The 24,877-nt window shown below is 43.0% G+C and overlaps 1 protein-coding gene across 1 annotated transcript in view; it reads right to left on the reverse strand.

Annotated features, from left to right (window-relative positions):
• Dnah3 (dynein axonemal heavy chain 3) overlaps positions 1–24,877 on the reverse strand; it is a 170,663-nt gene that overhangs the window by 86,140 nt on the left and 59,646 nt on the right. Inside the window, exons 27-37 of the mRNA XM_036190626.1 lie at positions 23,098–23,212; positions 20,868–21,066; positions 18,453–18,561; positions 18,138–18,251; positions 16,781–16,957; positions 13,484–13,575; positions 11,595–11,814; positions 10,316–10,450; positions 5,367–5,478; positions 3,259–3,500; positions 1,434–1,534 (exon numbers count right to left, since the gene is read on the reverse strand). Of these exons, the coding sequence (XP_036046519.1) occupies positions 1,434–1,534; positions 3,259–3,500; positions 5,367–5,478; positions 10,316–10,450; positions 11,595–11,814; positions 13,484–13,575; positions 16,781–16,957; positions 18,138–18,251; positions 18,453–18,561; positions 20,868–21,066; positions 23,098–23,212 (1,616 nt within the window). The remainder of the gene's footprint in view (positions 1–1,433; positions 1,535–3,258; positions 3,501–5,366; positions 5,479–10,315; positions 10,451–11,594; positions 11,815–13,483; positions 13,576–16,780; positions 16,958–18,137; positions 18,252–18,452; positions 18,562–20,867; positions 21,067–23,097; positions 23,213–24,877) is intronic.

A 24,877-nucleotide genomic window follows, 5' to 3' on the forward strand; every position in this document is an offset into this window, starting at 1 on the left:
CACGCAATGCATAAAGTGTTTTAGTTCTTTTTGTTTGTTTGTTTGTTTGTTTTAGGTTTCTTTCAAGACAGAGTTTCTCTGTGTAGCTTTGGAGCCTGTTCTGGAACTCACTCTGTAGACCAGGCTGGCCTTGAACTGAGAGATCTGCCTGCTTCTGCCTCCTGAGTGCTGGGATTAAAGGCATGTGCCACCACCTCCTGGCATGTGTTTTAGTCCTTAAACCATTTAAGAGGAGTACTATATTATAGTCAATTTTAAAATCTGTTTATGTGCTGCTGTATGTGTGTATATGATGTGTGTGAGGGCACACATACTACTGGGAACATGTGGAGACCAGAGGGCAACTCTGGAGTCAGTTCTCTCCTTCCACCTTTGCATGGTTCAGGGAATCAACTCAGATCACCAGGCATGGGTAGCAGACTTTACATGCTGAGACATCTCACTGGTCTGCAGCTTACTTTTGTAGTTAGTATTTCCAAGATTTAATCTTTAATCCAGTTATTAAGAGTTATTTCTATAGCTGCATGTCAACGTAGCTCATTTATTTTGTGACATACATATTCATATTGTGATTTCAGATATGCCTTATTCATTCCTCTTGACGGGCATTTGGGCGATTTCTACCTGTTTGCTGTTGAGAGTTCTACTGCTATGAGTGTCTGCTGACAGGTCTCCTATTACTCATCCGTGAAAGCTTCTTAGGGGCATATACTCAGGGGACATGTGCCACCAAGTGAACAAGGCCAGACTATTCCACATTTGTGTGGCCCTCTCTGCAGCCTCACATGTGAGCCCACACAGGTGCACACGCATGCATGTGTGCATAGTCCTGCTGAAAGGACTATGAGATTCAAACAAGACAAGCCAAGTGTATTACTAGTAGTCGTGCCTCAGTTTCCCCATGTATAAAGTAGGGGTGATAATAGTCATCAGAGGGGGCTGTAACTAACCTGAGTGTAGTGTCCAGCTTCTTAATCCTTCATAGGAGCTTTACATGGTAGCTGTTGCTCTTCCAGTTTTCCTACCTTGAACTATAGCAAGAGTACTGTGCTTACCCAGCATTCTCAAAGCCTAGGCATGATGTCTTGTGTGGGGATGGGAGGGGAGGCAAGGGGAGAGGAAGGAGGAGGAGGAGGAGGAGAAGGAGGAGGAGGAGGAGGAGGAGGACGAGGACGAGGACGAGGACGAGGACGAGGAAGGGAAGGACAGGGAAGAGAACTGATGGGGAGAATTTCCTGGGTTCTAGGCAAATCAAAGTTCAATTTCAGGAGATATTCAAACTCTTTTCACTATCAGTGTGTGCTTAGGGCCGATTATATAACAGTCTAAATGAACAAAACATTGCATGGGTGACCACACCTGTGGACTTTTAGTGCTCTTCCTACTGCTTAGGGTGAGTGGACTTCCACCCGGGTGCCAGAGCATCAGCTCACCTGCTCACAGTGGCGGGGGAGGCCTGCTCCAAGTCTGCTGGCTCAAAAATCAGACTCATCTTGGGGCTCATCTGTATGATCTCTCCACTCATTAAACACAGCTGAAAATGCAAGGGTTTTGGGGTGGTGCACAGGGTTAGATACTCTATTCATTGAACACAGCTGAAGGGTGGGGGCAGGGGGCAGGCTTAAATTCCATCTGCAAATGATGGGTTGCACAGGAGACAAAATTGACTCAATGAATCCTACACATAGATATTAAGAACCTACTATGTGCCAGGCAGTGGTGGTGCACACCTTTCATCCCAGCACTTGGGAGGCAGAGCCAGTGGATCTCTGTAATTTTGAGGCCAGCCTGGTCTACAGAGCGAGATCCAGGACAGGCAAGAAAACAACACAGAGAAACCCTGTCTCAAAAAAACAAAAACAAAAACAACAAACAAAAAAACGGAAAAAAAAAGAACCTACTATGTGCCAGGTATCATTTTAAGTGCATAGGATAAAGCAGACAATAATTCCTCTTGGGGTTAATAAGCAAAATACAGAGTGATGAAATCGCTCTGGTGAACATGGAACAGATGGTTGAAAGACTTGTAATTCTAGGTAAGGAGGAAACAATGAATTGCAGCCGGAGGTAAAAAGTGAGGCGTTATTAGTGCTTATGAAGTGTCTCGGTCTCTTTCTTTGTGTTTAACACAGAATAGTTATTATTATTTTACATTTTACTTGGAGACAGATCTCACCATGTTGCCCATGCTGGCTTTGAACTCACTCTTTAGCCCAGGCAGACCTTGAACTGGTGAGTCTCCTGTCTCAGCCTCCTGAGTAGTTGGGATCACAGGTCAGCACCACTAGACCCAACTGAACATAGCATTGACCTGCTTCTCTTTGCCTGCATATGTTTAGCTTGTTTTGTTTGCTCAGGTCTCTGACAAACCGCTGTTTTTTTTTAAACCTCCCAGAAGGTCTAGCCCATGGCTGGGATGGCAAGAATTGCTCCATAAATCCCTTTTAGGATGGAATAAGAGGCCACTAGAGGGCCTTCTGTGTGGCAGGCACATCCCTGTAGCGTGCAGTGAAGACTGACAGGTGAGCCTCAGAACATCCACTCAGGGCCTAACTTGCCACTTGGCAACATGGACTCAAGTGAGACATTTAAATCTTGAGACAAAACCTGAGCCCTGGTCACTCAGGGAAGAAGAGCAAATACCAGCCAATCCCATGGTTCATCCAATTTTGTGGTTAAAAAATTCTGTGTGTGGGTTGGGGATTTAGCTCAAAGGTGGCGCACTTGCCTAGCAAGCACAAGGCCCTTGGTTAGGTCCTCAGAGCTGGAAAAAAATAAAAATAAAAATAAAAAATAAAAAAGTCTGTGTGTTCCTCAGCCATGCCACTGTATGTGTCACCAGAGAGGTCACAGCTATGGTAGAACTGGCACCCCACCAGTTCATGTCATCTCTGAATAACAAATAAAATAGACTCACATCTGGGACTGCAGCTTGACTGATTGGTTTAGACTCTGCATGATTGTAGTTGTTTTCATACTATTTCTTCCTTTGTGATGTTGGGGACAGAACCCAGGCTCTGTGAGGAAAATGCTCTGTCACTGAGCTACACCCCCAAGCCTTTCTATTTATACTTTAAATCTCAAAAAGCTTGCTGACCACAAGTACAAATGGAAGCGTAATTAATGAATTGATAACTATCATTTTGGGGGGAGGGGGCATTTATGCTAGGGTAACAAATTCATGACTTTGTACAGTTTCAATTATTCATGAAAGAGTTTCTACTCTACCCACGAAGAAGTGATGGGCTTGGTAGTTACCTTTTTATTGTCATCCAGGACAGTGTTCATATTTTCAATCCAAACAGCATCCACTGGCCCATCAAATATAATCCATTTACGGTCATCAGTTATGGAAGATGCTTGTTCTCGGAAAGCGTTGGCGAGGACACCATCAGTCCACTCATGACTCACTGCATCGAAACAGCCATACAGCTGCCCCATTGTGATGGCCTTGGGGTTGATGATCTTGAACTCCACAGCAAACTCCTCCATCTGGTTGGCTGGGTGAGAAAGTCCAACCCATTACAAAGGCTTTGGCGAGACCAGAGAACATTGGACAAAAGACCACCAGCTTGGTGAATATACCGTCTAAGGAGTCTATAAAATGATGCTCAATCCTTATAAAGATTGGGATATCTAAATAGATTAGGCCTTATATTTTGGGCTATCAAATTTGTAACCATACTTTCTTTTGAGTCTTGTTTCAAACTAGGCAAATGTCAGATTCATGACTAAAGGAACTGACTTGACTGAGAGGAACTCAAACATTAAAACAAACAAACAAACAAACAAACAAACAAACAAACAAACAGTGCTCCACCAGCTTTCCTTATGTGCCTGGTGGCATAGCCACCCGTGGCTCTGGCCTGGGATAATGAAACCCTGACAGGTGAAATGATTCTGGGGAACCATCACTGTGTTTCTCCATCAAAGGACTAGTTAAGTAATCTTCTCAACTGCTTATAACTGACACTTGTCCTTGAGAAACAAGAACTACTGTTATCAGAAGCCAAGTGGCTGGCAGATGCCATAGCACATTTATTAAGTGACAGAAAATGACATTTTTATATTTTTTTTAATTTAAGAATTATTTTATTTATTTTCACTGTGACAAAAACATATTACATAAAACATTTCTTCATAACCACTGTGGAGTATGCAGTTCAGTGGCATTAGGTACAGAACTTTCTCATTGTTTCTAATAATATTTCAAGTAAGGAAAAGTTGGAGTCCACAGGCCAATAAGAACCAAAGATAATGATGTCGGCTCCTTTCTTCTTAGTTTCTTTTCTCCTTTAAAAATACTTTTATTATTTGTTTATTTAGTGTGTGTGTGTGTGTGTGTGTGTGTGTACCACATGATGCAAGTGCCCATGGAAGCCAGGAGAGGACATTATATTCCACAGAGCTGTAGTTAAAAGAGGATTGAGAGCAGCCAGACATGGGTGTTAGGAACCCAGTTTAGGTTCTCTGGGAAAGCAACAAACATCTCTCCAGCTCCTATTTAGAGTCACTCAAATGCCAAAACTAACACTGTACTTAAATTTGAAATGCCCAAGTTAGTTATTAAGATTGTTAATAACTATTAAGTAGGTGATTAGATCAATCCTCAAAGCAAAAGCTCAAAAAACTCAGTAACAACTTATCATTAAAATTTATTAGAGAACAGTTTTTATCTAGGTAGGGTGGTACATACCTATAATCTCAGCACTTGGGAGACTGAGGCAGGAAGATAATGAGTTTTAAGACAAGTCTGGGCTATAATAGTGAGATCCAGTCTTAAAAAATTAAATCCCCCAAAATAAATAATGAGGAAAAGAAAACTTTTGAGAAAAGGTCTATTTCATAGATCTGGATGTTCTGGAACTCACTATATAGATCTGGCTGGCCTCCAACTCACAGAGATCCGCCTGCCTCTGCCCCCTGAGTGCTGGGATTACAGGCGTGCGCCACCATGCCTAGCAAGAAAATATTTCTAAATGGAACCTAGGCCCACTGGAAGAGCGACAATCACTCTTAACTACTGAGCCATAACTGAGCCATTTCTCCAGTCCCAAAGAAAACAATTTTAGTTCAAGTTCTTGTATAAACTATGTGCAACATAGAATTGCTTTTCAAAGTTATATACTTGCATATTCTACAGAAAAAGAAACCCATACTGTTCATTTGACGACAATAAATAGGTCCTGTTTGTTAAGTTGGCACCATGTATTTACCTACATTAGTGATTCACAGAGTGTGTTCTGCTTTCAACTCATGTATCCACACCCAAGCTGGCAAAACTCTTTGCCTGGCATTGTATCCACAGAGTCAGACAACTGTACAGGAAGTCCTGACTCCCTGGAAGCCAAGGGTGCAAGCTTTACCTGCATGTAAATCACCCAGAGCTGCAGCCAGAACTTTATAAGCTGATGTCTTGCCGCCCATAGGATCTCCAACAATCATGTAGCCATGTCTTACCAGCATCATCTCGTAGATCTGGGAAGAGAAATCATACAGGGAGTCAGTCCTGGCACACTGACCTGTGCTCAGAGGCCAATGAGGGGCAGACATCAGATCTTCAAGGTCACCTTAACACAAGAGCTGCGGCCCTTTTAGTGGTCTATTGTTTAAATATGTCCTAGTTAAATATAGATGTGCCCTGGATTGCCTATTAGATATGAGGTACTATATGGTCTTCACCTTTCTACAGGCTAATTATCACATGATTGCTCAGATGATCCCACCGAATGCCTTCAACCTATGGTGGAAGGAGAGAACCAACTTTTGAAAGTTATCCTCTGACTTCAATACTACCATGCCTACATACACACAAATAATAGGCAAAATTTAAAAATTAAAGTTTTAAATTACATGAAATATTTATACATATTTTGGGGGTATATTATAATTATTTGACACATTTACAGAATGTATATTGACCAAATCAGGGTGATTACATAACTATCTCCCAAGACTTGACTATTTTTAGGAACTCATGAGAATTAAAAAGTAGATGGTGGCCACTAGAGGCAGGAAGGGGAGTGAGGTTAGATTACTGATGCCCCCAAATTAGGTTGTCGTGTTTTATAGTGGATCAGGGCAACTATAGTGGATCACAACACTTTTTTTCTTATAAATATACTTACATATACACCCATCTTAATAATTTATTAGATATGACATTTACCTTTAAAGAGGAAAAGAAAATTGGGGGGTCATTTTAGCAACCCGCATTTTCTACTGGAAATGCCCATCAGGAGGTTGACTGTTGTGACCTGACTGTCGCTCTCGGTTGATTAAAAGGTACCTTCTGAGCCAGGCTGCAGCATGTGGATCGCATTCCATGTGAATTCGGCCCTCCCTTAAGGCCTCTAGTGGTTGGAATGAGAAGGTCCTCTACAGACTGGCGTCTGAACACTCGGTCCCCAGCTGATGAAGCTGACTGGGGAGGCTCTGAGTGTGGCCTGACTCGGGAAGTGTGGCACTGGAGGTGGCAGTGAAGTTGAAAGACTAGGGCCACCTCTAGTTCACACACACACACACACACACACACACACACACACACACACGTTGTTTAGTGCTCACAGCTGACACATGAGACCTCTGCTTCTTCGTCCTTGCTGCCAGGCCCACTGCCTGCTGCCACCACTCCCCGCCATGATGGACTGTCGTCCCAAATAAACTCCTTCTTCTACCAGTTGCTTTACCACAGCAACAGAAAAGGAACCAATTCAAATATCAACAGAAAAGGAACTAATCCAAATATCAACAGCAGTTTTCATAGAAGGCCCCCCCCACCACCACCTTTGTTTGGTTTTTGTTTGGTTTTTTTCAAGACAGGGTTTTTCTGTGTAGTTTTGGTGCCTGTCCTGGCTCTCGATCTGTAGACCAGGCTGGTGTTGAACTCACAGAGATCCACCTGGTTCTGCCTCCCGAGTGCTGGGATTAAAGGTGTGCGCTATCATTGTCTGGCGAAGCCCTTTGGTTTTTTGCGTTTTTGTTGTTGTTGTTGTTGTTGCTTTACATTTCCTGACCTTCCTTTCTGCCTGTGACGAGTAGCTCATATATCTGAACTGCAAATATTCTCATTTTTATTTATGTGAAAAAACTTCCCCTTTAGACTGTGAGGCCATCAGAGAAAAGAGACACAGAAGCTTTGTATCTTAAAGGTCAAGTTCTCATTATGTTTCACCTTGGAGGTGAGCAATGAGGAGGACTAAAGAAGGCAATGATAATGGGATGATAGAGGGAGAGAAACATGGACGTCAGCAAATATTTACTGAGCATCTGCTGCACACTGGGCTCTAGGTGCCATAGACATAGAAAGAACAAAACAATAAATTCCCATCCATCAAGAAAGCTTTATGTTCAAGTAGATTGAGAGACATTTGAGTGAAGAGAGGTGGAAACAGAACAGAAGGCAGTAATGACTCAGTAGCTCTTGCTCTCCCAAAAATGACTATGCAGATATCAAGATATAAAAAGACAGGTAATTCTAGATACCTTGTTTTTGAAGATTTAACTTTATTTTTGAAAATCAGCACTAAACTACATAAAAATCTACCCTTTGCAAATTACTTTGGAATACATTAAAAGCAGGATGGATGAATGGATAGATGGATGGATGGATGGATGGATGGATGGATGGATGGATGGATGGATATACAGTTGAATAGGTGGATGGCTGGGTAGATGTATAAGTGGTTATTTTGTTGAATGGATGGATAAACAGGCAGATGATATAAGTAGGTATATTGTTGGATGGATGGACAGGTAGAGAGTTAGGTGGAGGGATGGATGAGCAGATATATGTATGGTTGAATAGATGGCTGGCTGGTGGATGTATGGATGAGTGGATACATAACTTGGGTAGATGGATGGATGATAATGGGTAAGAAAGTAATAAAATAAGTATAAAATGTTCATTGTAAAATCTAGGTGGATAGGGGTATTGTATTAATAGTTCTTTTCATTTTTTGAAATTTAAAATATTCCATAATAAAATATTAAAAATAAAAGCCCAGGCCTAGTGAAAAGGATAGTCCACCTGTAAAATAAAAAAAATAATTCAGATTCAATATCAGATTAAATAATATATTTTTAAAAACTGAGCTCAGGGGTTGGGGATTTAGCTCAGTGGTAGAGCGCTTGCCTAGCAAACGCAAGGCCCTGGGTTTGGTCCTCAGCTCCGATAAACAAAACAAAACAAAACAAAAACAAAAACAAAAAACTGAGCTCAACTGGTGATATACTGGGGAGAAAAATTATTGTTACAAGAAGTTAGTTTGATCTTAGAGTCTGAAGACCTGGGTCCTACTTTGACCTTTGCTTCAATTAATACCACCACTGTGAGAAATGACAAGGTAGATAAAGGAGATCACACACACACACACACACACACACACACACACACACAGCTCCACCCACTGTCTAGTGCTTTGTATGTATGCTCTCTCAAAAGTTACGTGATAGAGAAGCTTTTCCTCCTCCCATTTTACAGGTGAGAAAACTGAGGCCCGGAGAGGTGAAATAATTTGCCTCAGATCCCACAGAATAATCTTACAGCAGTGAGATTTGAACCTGGGTCTGTATTAATCCTAAATCCAGTTCCTCTCTGGACCTCAGTACTCTTGAGAGGTCTAGTTTAGATGGCATTTGTGGTCTCTGTGACTCTGATCTGTGAGTCTGAAGAGAAACCTATTGAGCATATTTCATTGGATTTATTATTACAAATTATAAGCCAGATTACACAGAGAGTTGTCCCAGAAAGGAACCCCAGGACTCACATGAAGCTTTGTGGAGTCTCCACAAGGTCAGGGACAAGGAGAGTCTATGATTTCTGATTCACATCTGGTCTGTGGCCTACTGATGTGATATCCTAGCTGATGTGACTGGGGTGGGGCTGATTTCATCTTTACTTGGTCATGGTCTAGGTTTTAGCTCAGTCATTGCTTCAGAATTGGTCACGTGACATCATCAGAGTCATCCAAATGTTGAGAGTTTGGTGTGTGTGTGTGGTGTGTATATTTGTACACGTGTGTGGACACTTATGTGGAGGCCAGAGACTGAAACTGTGTGTCTTCTATTGCTCTCCACTATCTTCAGGCATCTTCTGGAACTGGAAGCTCCCTTATTCAGATAGACAGCTGCTAGTGGCTCCAAGGTCCACCCACCCATCTCTACTGGCTCCCCACCACTGCTGATGTTACAGATGTTTGCAGCCAGGTCTGGCTTTTATGTGGGTGCTGAGGAACAGAACTCTGGTCTTTAGGCTTGTCAGTGGCACTTCACCCACAGAATCACCTCCCTAGCACTTTGAACATCTGGGGAGGGGCAATCAATCTTTTTCCTTCTGTGACAAAATCAATTCTGAAACTACTGAGGTGGAGGTGGGATAACTAAAAATGAACTTTAAACACAGGGAGGGAGGTTGGGCTCACAGACAAAAAGAGCAACATGCCCAGTGAAGTTACCCAGAAACTTGGATCCCGCTGTGCCTGAGGCTAAAACATTCCTGTACTTTTCAGGTTAGCTGAGTAAAATCCTGTTCTTGAAGGCTAAGGCAGTCTGAGTTGTGTAGAGACCCACAGAGGTGTACTAGTAGAATTTACTCAGGGTCAGAGAATCTGAGCTTGCTTTACCAGGCAGGGCTGCATAAAGGGATGATTTGACCACATGTGTGGTTACCAGGTGTTTGGAAGGGTCTACACTTTTTTGTGTGGTGTGCTTTGATCTAGCAATGGAAAAGTCTTTTGCCTGCCCCTTGGCTTGTTTTTAAAAAGCCCTTTGAAAAGGCAGAAGGGGCCCATTGGGTTTTGATCCAGGTCCTCCTGAAGCTATCCTGTGTTTCTGTCTTTCTCCTCTTCGCTCTTTCTATCTAAGTTTCTTATGCCTCTCTCCTCATAGGAACCCTTTTAAAAGGTGGGAGCTGGCCTCCCACAGAGTTGGAATTGTGAGTCCAGAGTAATGAAGAACTAATGTTTCCCTAGGCTTTTCCCCAAGAAGATGGCCATAGGAAAATTGCCGGCGTTTATTTTATTTTACTTTGTTGTTTTCATTGAGATAGACACATCCACAATATTTTAGTCCAAGCTGGCCTCCTGGGAATCACACATGCACACCATTACACGCCTGGGTCAAACGCTGGATTATAAACTCTATCTTGTAGAAATAAAAGGCTAATGGTATGATAGATTGCTAAGTGGGTCTTTTAGAGCCCTTGCTACTCAGGCCTTTATGGTTGCTGTTAGTCCATCTCACATCTGCCCTAGGTCTTTCTCATACTTGACTCCAGCAGACAGTAGGTACAGTCCACTGGGCATAAGGAACCAACCTGGATAATTTTCCCGATAAACCAAGGCACCGGCTGCAGCTTCATCTTCCTGATGTTGTCGTTCAGCACTTCCAGGAAAACTTCATAGTCTGGCTTTGGAAGAACAACTCCGGGAAACAGATCTGAGATAATTCCCTGTCCAAAAAGAATTCGAGAGAAAGGGGGAGGTGGGGATAGCCGATAGGTTAGCTCACCGTTTCCTAAACGGTGAGATCCACAACAGAAGAAATGTTAGAGAATTTGCAAAGATTGTTTTTCCTGGACTGAAAAATGCCAAGTCTATGAACCATGATTTCCCTCCCAAATAATTTTAGAAGCCAGAAAAGATTTAATAAGTCCATAGTGCTGTTTTCTAGTCATGCCACAGACTAACAAGATGGACAGTTCCCATCTTTATGGTGCTCACAGCCTGATAAGGGAGAGAGGCCTTAAATTAGTTATGAAAGAAACTAATTTCATTAGGTAAAAACCATGGCCTAGATCAAAAACAAACTGTGAAAAGATTTTTATTAAAATTTGGAACTAAGTAGGGACTTTTGCATTTTTACTATTATTTACATGGAAAGGGTTGGGCAAACGATGTCATGGGGTGGGGAGAGTCTCAGTCACTAAAGCACTTGCTATGCGAGCGTTAGGGCCTGGTTTAGATCCTGAACACCCATGGAAAAAGCCAGTTGTGGTGACATGTGCCAGTAATCCCAGCTCTGGGAAGGCAGAGGCCAGCAGGGGTCTTGGAGCTCACTGGCCAGACAGTCTAGCTGATTTGGTGAGCTCCAGGTTCACTGAGAAACTCTCCTACAAAATATAAGGTGGAAGGCCCTTCTTGATGGTTCATACCTTGAATCCCAGAACTCAGGAGACAGTGGCAGGCAGATCTCTGTGAGATTGAGACTAGGATGATCTAGATAGTGAGAATCTGTCTTAAAAAAGAAAAGATGGCCAGGTGGTGGTGGCACACACCTTTAATCCCAGCACTCGGGAGGCAGAGATAGGTGGATCTCTGTGAGTTCAAGGCCAGCCTCATCTACAGAGTGAGTTCTAGGACAGGCTCCAAAGTTACAGAGAAACCCTGTCTCAAAAAAAGATGGAGAGCAATAAACGATGGCCCCTGAGATGAACCTCTGGCCTCTCCATGCACTGACATACCCACTCTCAAAAGTGGGATGGCTGGAATGAGAAAGGGTGTCAGGAAGTGGAAGATGTGGGAAGATGCTGACAAAAATACTTCATTCTCCAAAGTTGAGCCTGAGTCCTTGGCCATGGCCCCATGACAGTGTACCTGAAACAGAGGGACGTCTTGAGCCAAGAACTTGGCCAGGTTGACATCCAGCAAGGCCCGGAGCAGCAAAACACTTTCATTCTCCTCAGGATACTTAAGTTTCAGATTGCCTGCGGCTGTGAGCACAGACTTCACAGCCCGCATGCCGTAGTCATAGTGATGCTGGGAAGAGAGTTGCTCAGAGCACAGGCGGTAGGTGGCGACAATCTTCTGGGCAAGACTGCACAAGGGCAAAGACATGTCTTCAGTCCTCACTGCAGCCCCTTCAGACACTAGCCTTGCCCATGGACTTCATGAGCAAGTCTTTTGACCAGAGCCACCATAGAGAGCTAAGGAAACACAACGCTTTCAAAGATAGGATGAAAGCAAGCGAGCACATATATCCAATATATACTTTAAGTGAAGTTACATTATATGCTTTATGTGTGTGTGTGCAGGCACACACAAGATTGAAATACTGCATTTAACTGTTAGCCCTGTCAATCCCTGAAGAGTAAGGGTAAGGTTTAGTGGGGGTATATTTACCTTTCCCACTTCTGTGATACTACAACATTGTGTGATATCTGGTTTGCTTTTTACTTCAAGAAAGCTAATTCAAAAGTGTCACATACCCATCATATTATGCACATATGTGCATGTACATCTACTTCTTGGTCTTTCTGGACACATGGCTGAGAACCATAATTCTCAGACTGCTGTATAATTAGAGGAAGCCACACTAATGTGTTCTAGCCAGTGTCGGGTGAACAAGTGATATATGTCAGGTCAAGGCTGGCCCATAAAAATCTCCTCCACAAGACATCCCATGCCACATGTTGTGGCCATGCTGTAACTATCCCAGTTTCCTAACTCACCCACTGAGACGTAATGCTCCTGACCAGAAATATACATCTGGGATTTTGAGTAGGTGTAAAACAAATGTCTGTCATGCTATGCCATTGTGATTAGGGCATCAGGGTTGCCTAACTAATACACTTAGGCATATTGCTTTAGAAAATGGAGTCACTTTTGAAAATAATTAATGAAAGATTTCATGCCATTCATACTTTAGCCCAGGGATTAGCATTAGGCAGAGGGTGAATAGAATAGTCAAACACATGCGATCTGGGTCTACCATAGGAAAAAATAACCCCATAGTTCAGAGGAAGCCTCATGCCAAGGACAGGTGATAAATCCTGTGAAAAATTCTCTTAGGTTACACATAAAGAACACCTACACACTGCCCTAAAGAGATATTTATTGCAACAACAAAATCTATTGATTGCAGGAAAAACAAAGTAAAACAACAACAACAACAAACAACAACAACAACAACAACAACAAAAAAAACCCCACAAAACAAAAAAAATGTCAAACTTGGGCTGCGTCACAATTCTTGGTGTGTGTGCTGTTGTGAGTATATACAATCACACAAAAAGATGGTGATCACTGTGTGTTTTGCAAAACTGGGGGATGCTTGAATCAGAAATAACACTGTTAATTTATAGTAAATAAATGTTATATTGCTAACCATTTAACTAAATTGTTAAATTCATTAATTAATACTACATTTTTCTCTGCAACTTTAGACTCATTTCATGGTTTATCGTCTTGTTTTAAGCCATTTAGTGATATGGGGGTAGATGTGTTACCATGAGAGGTGGGAAGGATATGAGTGGCTACAGTTTTTACAGTGTTTGGGTGTGTATAAGCAGAGAAGAGTCCTTTTCATGAGCATCTGGGCCTTTTCTCAGTCAAGACCAAAGTCAGAGCCATATGTTCTCCAATCAGCTAAAATAAGGTCTCGTGAGTTTTTATTCTTTTCCCCCAATGATCTACCTTGAATCTACCACACACAAAGTTTCTCTTTAAGGGCATCTAGAACCTACTGGAAAACAAATGTAACACACCTCCTAGAGTCCAGAAAGCCCATAGAATAGAGGGAGATTTCGCCAATGAGAGCGTAATCTGGCACCATCATGGCCACTGTTCGGAATAAGGCCTGGAAAGGAAATAGCCAATTAATAGAGCACACAAAATGAATACTTGGAGGAGGCACATCTACAGAGACAATGAGAAGTCATGTGATCATCCAGTCAACCCATTGACATTTGAAGGGAGGAGGGTCAGAGGAAATGTTAATGCAGATAACCTCTGCACTGACTTGGACTAAGTTATGTGCTATTACACTGGGTCTCTCAGAGCTGTGTGGAAGGTTCTAAAAGTTGGTTTCACAACCATACTTCACTCTGTATCAAATGAGGACATCTTATAGCATCACCTAGCTTCTCAGCATTCCATCAGATATCAGAAGTCATTTTGGAATGCAAGACCAGCATGCAATATGAGAATTCTCATGAAATCAGGCAAAAGTGGATTTGATTTTTGTTCTGATATAGACCAGTTTGGGCAAGTTTCATAATCTGAAACTTCAATATTTTTTCGTCAAAATGAACTAATAGCTTTAGGCCTTTGTAGAAATGTCCTGAGGACAAATGATATAGTATCAGTGAAGTGTTCACAAACAAATGTGGCCCATTGTGGTGGTTTGAAGGAAAATGGCCTCCAAAGGGAGTGGCACTATTAGGAGGTGTGGCCTTGTTGGAGTGGGTGTAGTCCTGTTGGAAAAAGTATGCCACTGTGGAGGCAGGCTTTGAGGTCTTGTATATGCTGAAGCCACACCCAGTATCTCAGTTTACTTCTTTTGCCTGCTGATCAAGATGTAAGCACTCTTAGCTCCTTCTCCAGCATCATGTCCGCCTGCTTGCTGCCTTGCTTCACCATGCTGATAATGGACTAAACCTCTGAACTGTAAGTGAGCCACCACAATTAAATGTTTCCCTCTATAAGAGTTGCCATGGGCTGGGCAGTGGTGGCGCATGCCTTTAATCCCAGCACTCAGGAGGCAGAGCGAGGTGGATCTCTGTGAGTTTGAGGCCAGCCTGGGCTACCAAGTGAGCTCTAGGAAAGGCGCAAAGCTACACAGAGAAACCTTGTCTTGAAAAACCAAAAAAAAAAAAGAGTTGCCATGGTCATGGTGTCTCTTCACAGCAATAGAAACCCTAAGATACTCATAGTTAGTAATCAATGAACAAAAGCAACTCTATATTTACCTTAGAACTTAGAGAAGGGACTTACTTCACTCTTACAGTTAGTTAGCTGGAGAAAGAGAGAGAGAGAGAGAGAGAGAGAGAGAGAGAGAGAGAGAGAGAGCCAGGACTAACACAGGTTTCCTCACACCATTGCTTTCTACTTCCTATAATGTCTGTCTCATGAGAGTTTCTTGTACAGGTCTACCATGGCTATTGGTTAGGGTGAGTGCAAAGAGTAGTTACTACACCTGGGTTTTTAAAAAGAGAAATGGAGGTCCAAATTCTAATTTGACACTCACTAGACTATGTCAGTTAACCTAAACAGACCTTGGTAGAGGGGAATCTCAATTTAAGAATTGCCTCTATCAGATTGGCCTCTGGGCATGTGTATGAGGGCATTTCCTTGATTTTTGATTGATGTGAAAGGACCCAACTCACTGTGAGAGTGCCATTCCTAGCCTGAGCTATAATAGAAAGGTAACTGAGTAAGCCAGGGAGGCCAGTAAGCAGTGTCTCTCCAACAATTTCTGCTTCAATTTCTACTTCAGTTTCTTGCTTGAGTTTTTGCCCTGAATTCCCTCAAAGATGGACCATGACTTGGAGGTGTAAGCTAAATAAACTCTTTCCTACCTGTCTTAGGGTTTCAATAGCTGTGAAGAGACCATGACCATGGCAACTCATAAAGGAAAAACATTTAATTGTGGTGGCTCACTTACAGTTCACAGGTTTAGTCTATTATCATCATGGCGGGAAGCAAGGCAGTATGTAGGTAGACATGGTGCTAGAGAAGGAGCTGAGAGTTCTTATATCTTGACTCACAGGTAACAGGAAGTGATCTGTCTCACTGGGTGTGGCTTGAGCATATATGAGACCTTAAGACCTGCCTCCACAGTAACACACTTCCTCCAACAAGGCCACACCTCCTAATAGTGCCACTCCTTTTGTGGGGCATTTTTTTTTCAAATGACCACACTCCCCCACGTTGGTTTGGTCAATGTTTTATTGAAGCAAAAGAAAGCAAAAAGGGGCCTCAACCTACAGGGGAGGAGCACTTGAAAGATCTTCCTGCCTATTTTCTACTCTGAGAGAAAAGTGGTCTATCTGAACAAGATTTCCTGGATCCTAATCACAATGCATTTCTAGCAGGTAGAGCAACATGTACGAAAGTCAGTGATGAGGATGCGGTCATATCTCTCTTATCATTTCCATCTAAGGGAGTGGATAAATCCACAAAGAAACAGTTCTGGAAGTTTCTCTCTGTGGTCACTCTTTTCAAGCAACTGGGTGGCAGACATTGTTTCCATAAAAGGCCTAACCATCTTACATCCTTTGGATTTGTGCTTCCATGAAAGCAGCATCCCAAGGCCAGCTAGGACCATCTACCATTGAAGAGAGCCTATCTGTCTCTCTCTCTTCCCCTTCTGAGGCACTTTCCTTCTTCCACTAGCAACAGGGCCTCTAGATATTACAGTGGCTGTGGCTCAGGCCAGATCAGCAATAGCTGCTGGGTACATGAATACTCTGCTTCTTCTCCAGTGGGTTGGAACAGTATGCTTTAGAAAGGAAATGACTTGGGTTTTATCAGTTTAGTAATAAAGGGGTTGATCAATAATGTTCATTCTAGGTTTGCCAGAGTTCTCTGCGTTTAAATTTGGTGTTCTCTCATAAATAGATGCTCTTTGTTTGACCCTGAGTAATTCTTTTTGCAATAAGCCCGGATGTAAAAATTAGATGACTTGATGTAACAGTACTAATTTCTATCCTCCCTGGAAGAAAACAATGAAACGTAACAACTCCTTCTTGGCAATAATAGGTTGGAGATAAGAGATGGCTGTGCCTTAGCATTCACCAGTCTCTACCATGCCTGGCCTACTTTTCTTTCTATCAGCTGTCTGACCACCATAGATAACTGAAATATTGACTCTTACTATCTTACTGCCATCCATCTTTATACATTTATTCTTCCTTGCTGTAAGGGAGGTGTTCTAGGACCAAATATTATCTTAGCCCTGGAAATATTAGCTATTTCTTCTATTGGGCTCTCTATAAGATCTTCGGGAGAAGCTTCTATACTATAAATACATCTATGCTATATAAATCAGTGTCAACATTTACCTTAAGGTTATCTGGCAGCTCAGCTCTACCAGCATACCCAGGGTTCATGGTGATGAAGACGGCACAGGTTGGGTTCAGTGAGAGCTCAGTGCCTTCAAAGATGAACACCTTCAGCTTCCGGATAATGGCTTGTTGGATGCTGAGAATCTGCTGGGCTACCACTGACAGTACTTCCACCTATGGAGAGAATACCCCACTGAAGTGTGCTCAGCCAGCATGCTCCCTCACTCAGCAAGGAAGGACCTCAGCCACCTGAGAACTAGACTTTTATGCTCAAAATGACAAGTATGATTTGGGGCTTTGGCAAAGTAAAGGGAAATAATATGTGTTTGTGTGTGTTTGTGTGTATATGTATGCTGTGGGAGGGTCTTGCTGTATGCTGTGACTATATGTTGCTACCATTGGTTAATGAAGAAGCTATTCTGGCCTATGGCAAGACAGGCTGTAGCCAGGTTGGAAATCCAAGAGAGATACAGAGAGAAGAGGGTGGAGTCAGGGTGGATGCCATGCAGCTACCCAAGGAGCAACATGCCAGCAGACTGGTAATGCCACAGCCAGCTGGCAATACACAGATGAATAGAAATGAGTTAATTTAAGATGAAAGAGATAGCTAGCAAGAAGCCTGAGCCATGGACCAGACAGTTTGTAATTAATATTAAGCCTCTGACTGGTTATTTGGGTACTAGCAGATGGGAAAGATTTATCTGGCTACATATATGGGGTGTGTGTGGATAAGACATTTTTTTTTTTTTTTTTTGAGCTGAGGATCAAACCCAGGGCCTTGTGCTTGCTAGGCGAGCACTCTACCATTGAGCTAAATCCCCAACCCAAGACATTTCCATAGTACATTATCTTAGCATGGTTCTTGGCATCTAAGAGGCATTCACTGTCCACCAGTTCAAATCTCATGCTTATATTTCTGATTTCTACTCTCTATCTAAATAGAATCAATTGATTCTTTTTGTGACTTGTCTTTTTTATTTTTATTTTTTTACCTCTACTGTAGACTTATATTTTGTTTAATTTTTATTCCTTTTATTGGGTTGCAATCATCTAAAAGGCAAGATCATATCTTACTCATCTTTGTCCCATGAACATACACAGTTACTGGCATGAACTAGCTGCCCAACTAAATTCTGAGAAGATCAGTGAATGGATGAATATGATAGGAAGGTTGGTGGATGTGTTTAAAATACACATGCTCTCTCCGTGTAGCTGTTTATGTTTAGTATGTAAGTACCTACTCCATGCAAGAGCCACAGAGAAGACACAGACTCTGTTCTTAAGAGTTGGGAGCTCAGAAAAAGGCCCCTCCATGTCCAACCCCTTTGTTACATCCTCTAGAAGGAGAGTTTACCTCAATCCTGTTGAATTCATCAAAACAGGCCCATGCTCCAGCTTGGGCCAGCCCCTTGAAGAACTTCCCCATGGCTTTATAATCCAAACCATCAGAGCAGTTGAAGACCACACACTAGAAAGAGTGAAGATCCAGGGTAAATTTCCTCATAGCTGAATAATCAGAGCCAGAAGCCAGGAGCAAGGCTCCTCCCCCACTCTACCAGGTGAACTGGGCTCCCATTTTGACTGTTAGGCAAAATCACCTTGAACTTCTTGCTCTTGGGGTCCAGAGAGAGGTAGGAAGAGAGGGTAGAGACAGGTAGAACTTCCATACCTGCTTGGCCAAAGCTTTAGCCAGATCTTTGGTGGTCTCTGTCTTGCCTGTCCCAGCTGGACCCTCCGGGGCGCCTCCAAGGTTCAGCTTCAAAGCTCCCATTAGAGTCCTAAAGGGAAACAAACAAACAACAACAAAAACCGAAACCCAAACCAGCAACTCAGCGTGCAAATCTTGAGATACAGTCCTGGCTTTTGTTTATTTTGATTTCTGTAAATAGATGTCCTCTTCAATTACGTAATGAATACATCATCACTGTAAAAAATTGGTTTTGCTCAGCATTGCAATTTCAGAGCTTAGCACAGAGCTTGGTGCATGGCAGAGGCCACCCATACACAGTTGCCTGGAAGAATGACTGAAGGAATAATGGGATACTTAGGTGGATCTAAGTGAACCAAACAGAAACAAGAAAAATGTTCCAATCAATCCTGCATTCCAGAGCTCACCAGCACTGATGGAATAGAGACAACAAACACATGTGTCCCCTTGGAGTATGACCTGAGCTTAGCAACCACCTTTTAGTTCAATTCATATCCTCAGTGAAAGAACACAGCATTCAGCAGTGCAAAGCAGATGTTAGAAATGAATGATGTGGAAACTGATCCCAAAGTCCTTGGAATGAGTCTTTGTAACTTCAGTGACATGGTAACTTGTTTCCACAGCTCTAATAAGATTTAGGGTTGGCTGATGTCATGCATGGTGCACAGGCGCGTTCAAGCCATTACTGTTCTTTATGACTGTAGCTAATAATAGTGTGTGGTAGTCAGGGTTTTTGATGAATGAGTAGATTATAGTTGCTCCCAGCACAGGGGGAGTATAGATGGTTATGTCAGATGATGGACATTTGTCATAATCATTCTGTCGTGTGTGTCATTTGTAATATCATGCTGAAGATCTGAAGGCTGTGCAATAGACCGTCTTTCCAAAAGGAAATTGCTGGATAATGATCAGAATAAACGAATGATGAATTAAAACCTGAAAACAAGGGATTGATAATAAAGGGGCAAATGAATTGATTGGACAGTTCTTAAAAGAGGTACACATGTCAAAAAAAGTGTGGGGGGGGCAGTCAGGGTCTTTAATCATTAAGGAAGTCCAAATTCACTCAAGTCAGAATGGCTATCATCAAGAACCCAAACACAACAAATATGGACAAGGACAAGTGTGGGAAGGTGGGGGAATTTAACTTTCATACACCATTGGCAGGAAATGTTAGCTCTGTGCAGCCACTCTGGAAACAAGTATGGAGTTTCCTAAAAACCTGAAAGTAGTTCTACTGTATAAAGGAGCCATAGCATCGCTAGGGGTATACCTGAAGGAATCGAAGCCAATGTACCTCAGGGACATTTGCACATCCATGTTTACTATGATACTATGTATAGGGCAAAATTAAAAGCCAGCAGAGGTGTTCATCAATAGATGAATAGATAAAGAAAAATGCAATATATATAACAAAAGATAGTTTTATTCAGCCTTAAGTAAGAGTGAAATTCTGTCAATTGTAGTAAAATGATTGGAGCTGGAGATTATGATGTTAAGCAGAAAAAGACATTCAGAAAACAAAGTCAGGATTTCTCCCTTGTGTGGGATTTAGATTTGGGAGAAAAAAAGTGACTACTTAGGGAGACAAGAAAGGATGCTTATAAATACAGTATATTTTTGCATGAAAATGTAACAAAACCATTGTATTCTGTAAGTAATAAGTGATATATGCTAATAAAAAGAAAACACATTATTGGAAAAATCTAAATAACCTTAAAGAATAATACTTTGAAGTATTTTTACAGTCTAGATTTGTACTATAAGGAAAAATACAAATCACAGAAAATCCAAGCATAACAACATTATAAAGTTAATGAAATGCAGGGACCTAATGTAAGGAGCTGTGAGCAAAATGGCCAAGCACTATGCTAAGTGAAGAGAAACTCCTTCTCTCCACCGGACTGGATGCAGAGGCTGGAGATGCCCTGCCTGGGGTCTTGTTGGTTTTATTTTCTTGTAGTGCTGAAAATGGCCTTGCCTGCTTGCTAGTCAAATGCTCTCCCTCACAGCCAGATCCCCAGTCCTGCTTGTCTGTGTCTTGACCTCCAGGTCTATCCCATGGCCATGGGCTCTCCAGGTATCACACTGAATTTGGCTGTTGCTGAGCTTTCTACTTAAGCAACCTGTGACTATCTCACTCATACACCAGTGTTCTGCTAGCTGGTTCTGATTAATTTCTCCATACTGGCATTCCCACTGGGTTCCCGTTCCTAGCCAATTCCATTTGTGGTTGGTGCTAAGAACTAAAAGCAAACTTCTGAAATGTGAGATTGAAACATAGAGGGTAACAGACCTAAGACACTGTGACCTGCCCAGTGCCTTTCCTTCCTAAATTCTCTTTCTGTCCTTTCAGCTTGGGACTCCAGACCTTACCTGTAGCAGCGGTCTGTGAGGGGAGTGATGACCAGACGGGGAGAGTTGCCCAGGTACTCATAGCCATACAAGGCTTCTGTGGTTATCATCTGCACATGAACGTCCTTTGCCTCCCAGTAGTACCGCAGCTGTGAAATCCACTGGAAATCATTGAGACTGAAGACCTGATCCTCTGCCAGCTTGGCCACCACATCACGGGCTAGTGGGACACCATGAGGAGACATCCATATGTGGAGTCATCAGAATTACCCTCCCTCTCAGACTCCTCAGGCAGAAGAGGATGCTGACCACATTCTCAGTCTCTGCTATTTCAGGCTCTAACATCCTGCAGGCAGCAGCAGCAGCATTCACAAGCTGGACTTGGCTTTTTCAAGCAAAGGGGCAGGGAAGGCTGTGCTGCTTTCTCTCAGGAAGTAGAGTAGAGGGTACTGAATGTGTGCTCTGAAATCGGGTGGCCTGGTGCAGTGGTTAATACTGTCAACTTGACTGAGTCTGGAGTCGCTAAAGAGACAAGCTTCTGGGCATCCCTGAAAGCATTATCTAGGCGAGGTTAGCAGAAGTGGGAGACCCACTCTACACATGAATGGCACTGCTCCCTGGGATGGGCCCTATCCTAGACTGCATAACAAAGGAGCCGGCCAGCTGAGCACCAGCCAGGGTTTGCTGCTCTCTGCTGCTTGGCTGTGGATGTAATGCCCTACATCCCTGCTGCTGTATTTTCCCCACCAGGGCAGTCTGAACCCCGAAACTGTGAGCCAGGATAAACATTCCCTTCTTCAGGAGCTTTGGCCAGAGATTTTGTTGTGACAGTGAGAAAAAGAACAGATACACCTAGGTTTAAATTCTGCTTCCACCGTGAACTAGCTTGGTGACTTTGGGAAAGTTATTCAACTTCTCTGTCTCCTGGAATGGCTAGGAGGACTCCTTGTAAACACACTGTGTGTCTAGACATACAGGGAGAGTGAGAGAGGGCCAGCACCAGAGAGAACTGTCCAACGTAGAAAATATTATAGAAGTGTTACTTCATGTTACTATTCTGAAACTCATGGAGGTGGGCCTGCGGCTGACCCAGAGGCTTGCAATACAGTCTCCCTGAATGCTCACACATCAGGCCACACATGACATTTTGGGCCCCATTCCAGGCTTCTAGGATACCCTAGGACACTGGTGTCATCTTGACCTGAGCCCACGTGGGAAAGTGTCCCGTGAATTCATGGCTAGAGGCGTCTTTCCTTCCAGCCTCAGGAACCAGCTGGGTAATACATTTATTGATTCCCTTCCTCCTCTCAGAATTTCAAAGCTAAGCTGAAGTGATGATCCATGAAATCAAGGAGTGGGCGTAGGCTTGTGGAAATCATTAGTGGGCTTTTAGCTGCTCATGGGATGAGAGCTGTTGAGATCTCTGAGTGGAGCTGTCTTCACTAAGCTGTGTGTGTGCAAGTACATGTATGTGTATTCACACATGTGTGTGTTTGTGAACCTAGCCACTCAAGGAGACACGAGGCCATAATTATGCCTGTGTTCCTCACCCCCACCAGGTGATGGAATAGATCCTCCCTCCTCTCTCCCTGATTTCCATGGGCATCTCTTTGCCTGAAATCAGACTGAAGTGAACACCAGTTCTAAGGGAATAGATGCGGTGACACACTAGTTAGCTGGTATAGGAGCAAGAAAGACCTTGTTCCCAGGCAACCAGCCTAGTCCAACCCCGGTTTCCTTGGTGATGATGGAGGAAGGGTGTGGAGGTGGTTTGTTTTACTTACAAACCCCAATTCTTCCTCCTCATCGTCCTCCTCTGTTTTGTTTAAGGAGAACACAAAGGCATCGCTTCTCACCACTGCTCCCGGCAGGCACCACAGCCCATTCCCAGACTCTTGGGTTTGGAAGCAGACAGAGGAGCCTTTGCCACTTCCAAATGTGGTGTCCGCCAGCAAATTATTGCCCTCTCCAACAACTGGTTCTTAGCCTGGGAAATGTTTGTGAAAACGAGAAAACGTAAACAGCACAAAGCCCAACACCTGGTGAATATTCAGCATCATCAGCCGTGCTGACGAGGCAGTCATTCACCAAGCTGGTGTCTCTCGGAAATGAGGTGGGAGGGGCTTTGGCAGTGGCTTCTCCTCAGACAGACTCTGGGAAGTCCTGAGACATCCTATTCCGGAGACTCAAGAGACACGCCCAGCCAGCTGCTGTTCCTGGACTGAGCAACACCCAGAGTCTGTATTCTTACCGTGGACATCGATGACGGTGAGGGCCCCGAGAGTGAGCCTCGCCCCACTGCTCAGCTTCCCGCGCACCAGCTTGACAATCTGCGCGATCTGGTCATTACTCTTCTTCAGAAAGTCCTGGCCAGGGCACAGGAAGAAACGTTCAGTCAAAGTGGATTCTCCTCCAGCAGTTTCCATCTTGAGGGTTGACATCATCTGACATCCGAAGGTCCAAGCCAGACCTGGATGTCATCCTCCAAATCATCCTTTCCCTCGCCCCATACTTTAACCTCAAAATGAATCTTCCGCTAATTAAAAGAGGCCACACCACCCTGTTGTATTTTGATAACAATGTGGGAAAGACAAAACTTTAGGGGCAGAAATGTACAATTGCAGATGCTTAAAGAAAATCTGACTGCGAGGGTGTAAAGGCATTACAGCTGATGAAGAGAGCTGTTCCTCATCTTGAATGTGACTGTCCTTATAGGATAGCATGCACTTGTCAAAACAGAACTGTTTGTTAAAATAGGTGAGTTTTTTTTGTTTTGTTTTGTTTTGTTTTTTTCAAGATAGACTTTCTCTGTATAGTTTTGCACCTTTCCTGGAACTCACTCTGTAGCCCAGCCTGGCCTTGAACTCGCAGAGATCCGCCTGCCTCTGCCTCCCAAGTGCTGGGATTAAAGGCGTGTGCCGCTGGTACCCGGCTTTGTGAGTTTTACTATATGTAAATTGTACAGTAATCTTGAATTAGCAAAAGAGAAAAAGAAACTTTCTCAGATCAAACAAGACACAGGGAATAGGACATGCTGGACAGATGGACAGGACATTCATCTTTATCTATGAATCACAGCACCTGGGTGACTGAGGCAGATAGGAAACAGCCTGGGCTATATAGGAAGACATTATCTCACTTACAAAAAGGAGGAGGAGGAAAAATATGCAGCATGTAACCCTGGACAGAGTCTTGGCCTAGGAAAAGGCTAGATCTTTAATAGGGTAATGATTAAATTGGCAACATTAAAAGGTATACAGTAATAGATCATTGTTGATTTCCTGATTTGGATCATTATATTTTGATTATCTCTGATGATCACATCTGAAGGATCTAGATAAAGGATATAGGGGCTGGAGAGATGGCTCAGAGGTTAAGAGCACTGGCTGTTCTTCCAGAGGTCCTGAGTTCAATTCCCAGCAACCACATGGTGGCTCACAACCATCTGTAATAAGATCTGGCTCCCTCTTCTGGCCTGAAGGGATACATGCAAGCAGAACACTGTATACATAATAAATAAATAAACAAACAAACAAACAAACAAATAAATAAATAAATCTTTAAAAAAAGATACAGTGCTGTGGGATGTCTTTTTGTATGCTGTGAACATGTGTGGCTCCCATTGGATAATAAATAAAACTGTTTGAGCCTGTGGCAAGAAAGCTTATAGCCAGGCAGGAAATCTGAGCAGAGATACAGAAAGAAGAAGGGCGGAGTTGAGAGAGACTCATGAGCTACCATGAAGGAACAACAAGATGCTAGCAGACCAGTAATGCCACAGCAATGTGGCAACATATAGATTTAGAGAAATGGGTTAATTTGAGATGAAAGAGCTAGCTAGCAAGAAGCTGAAGCCGTACACCATACAGTTTGTAATTAATATAAGACTCTGAGTGATTATTTTATAAGCAACTGCTGGACCGGGGATGGGAGAGATTCGTCTGGACTGCTGGACAAGGCAGGACTGGAGAAACTTCCCTCTACAGCATAGGATAATTCTTTACATTTGTGATATTATATAAAAACCTGAT

This window comes from Onychomys torridus, chromosome 1 (genome assembly GCF_903995425.1).
Source record: "Onychomys torridus chromosome 1, mOncTor1.1, whole genome shotgun sequence".
In the NCBI taxonomy this organism is placed as follows: Eukaryota; Metazoa; Chordata; class Mammalia; order Rodentia; family Cricetidae; genus Onychomys; species Onychomys torridus.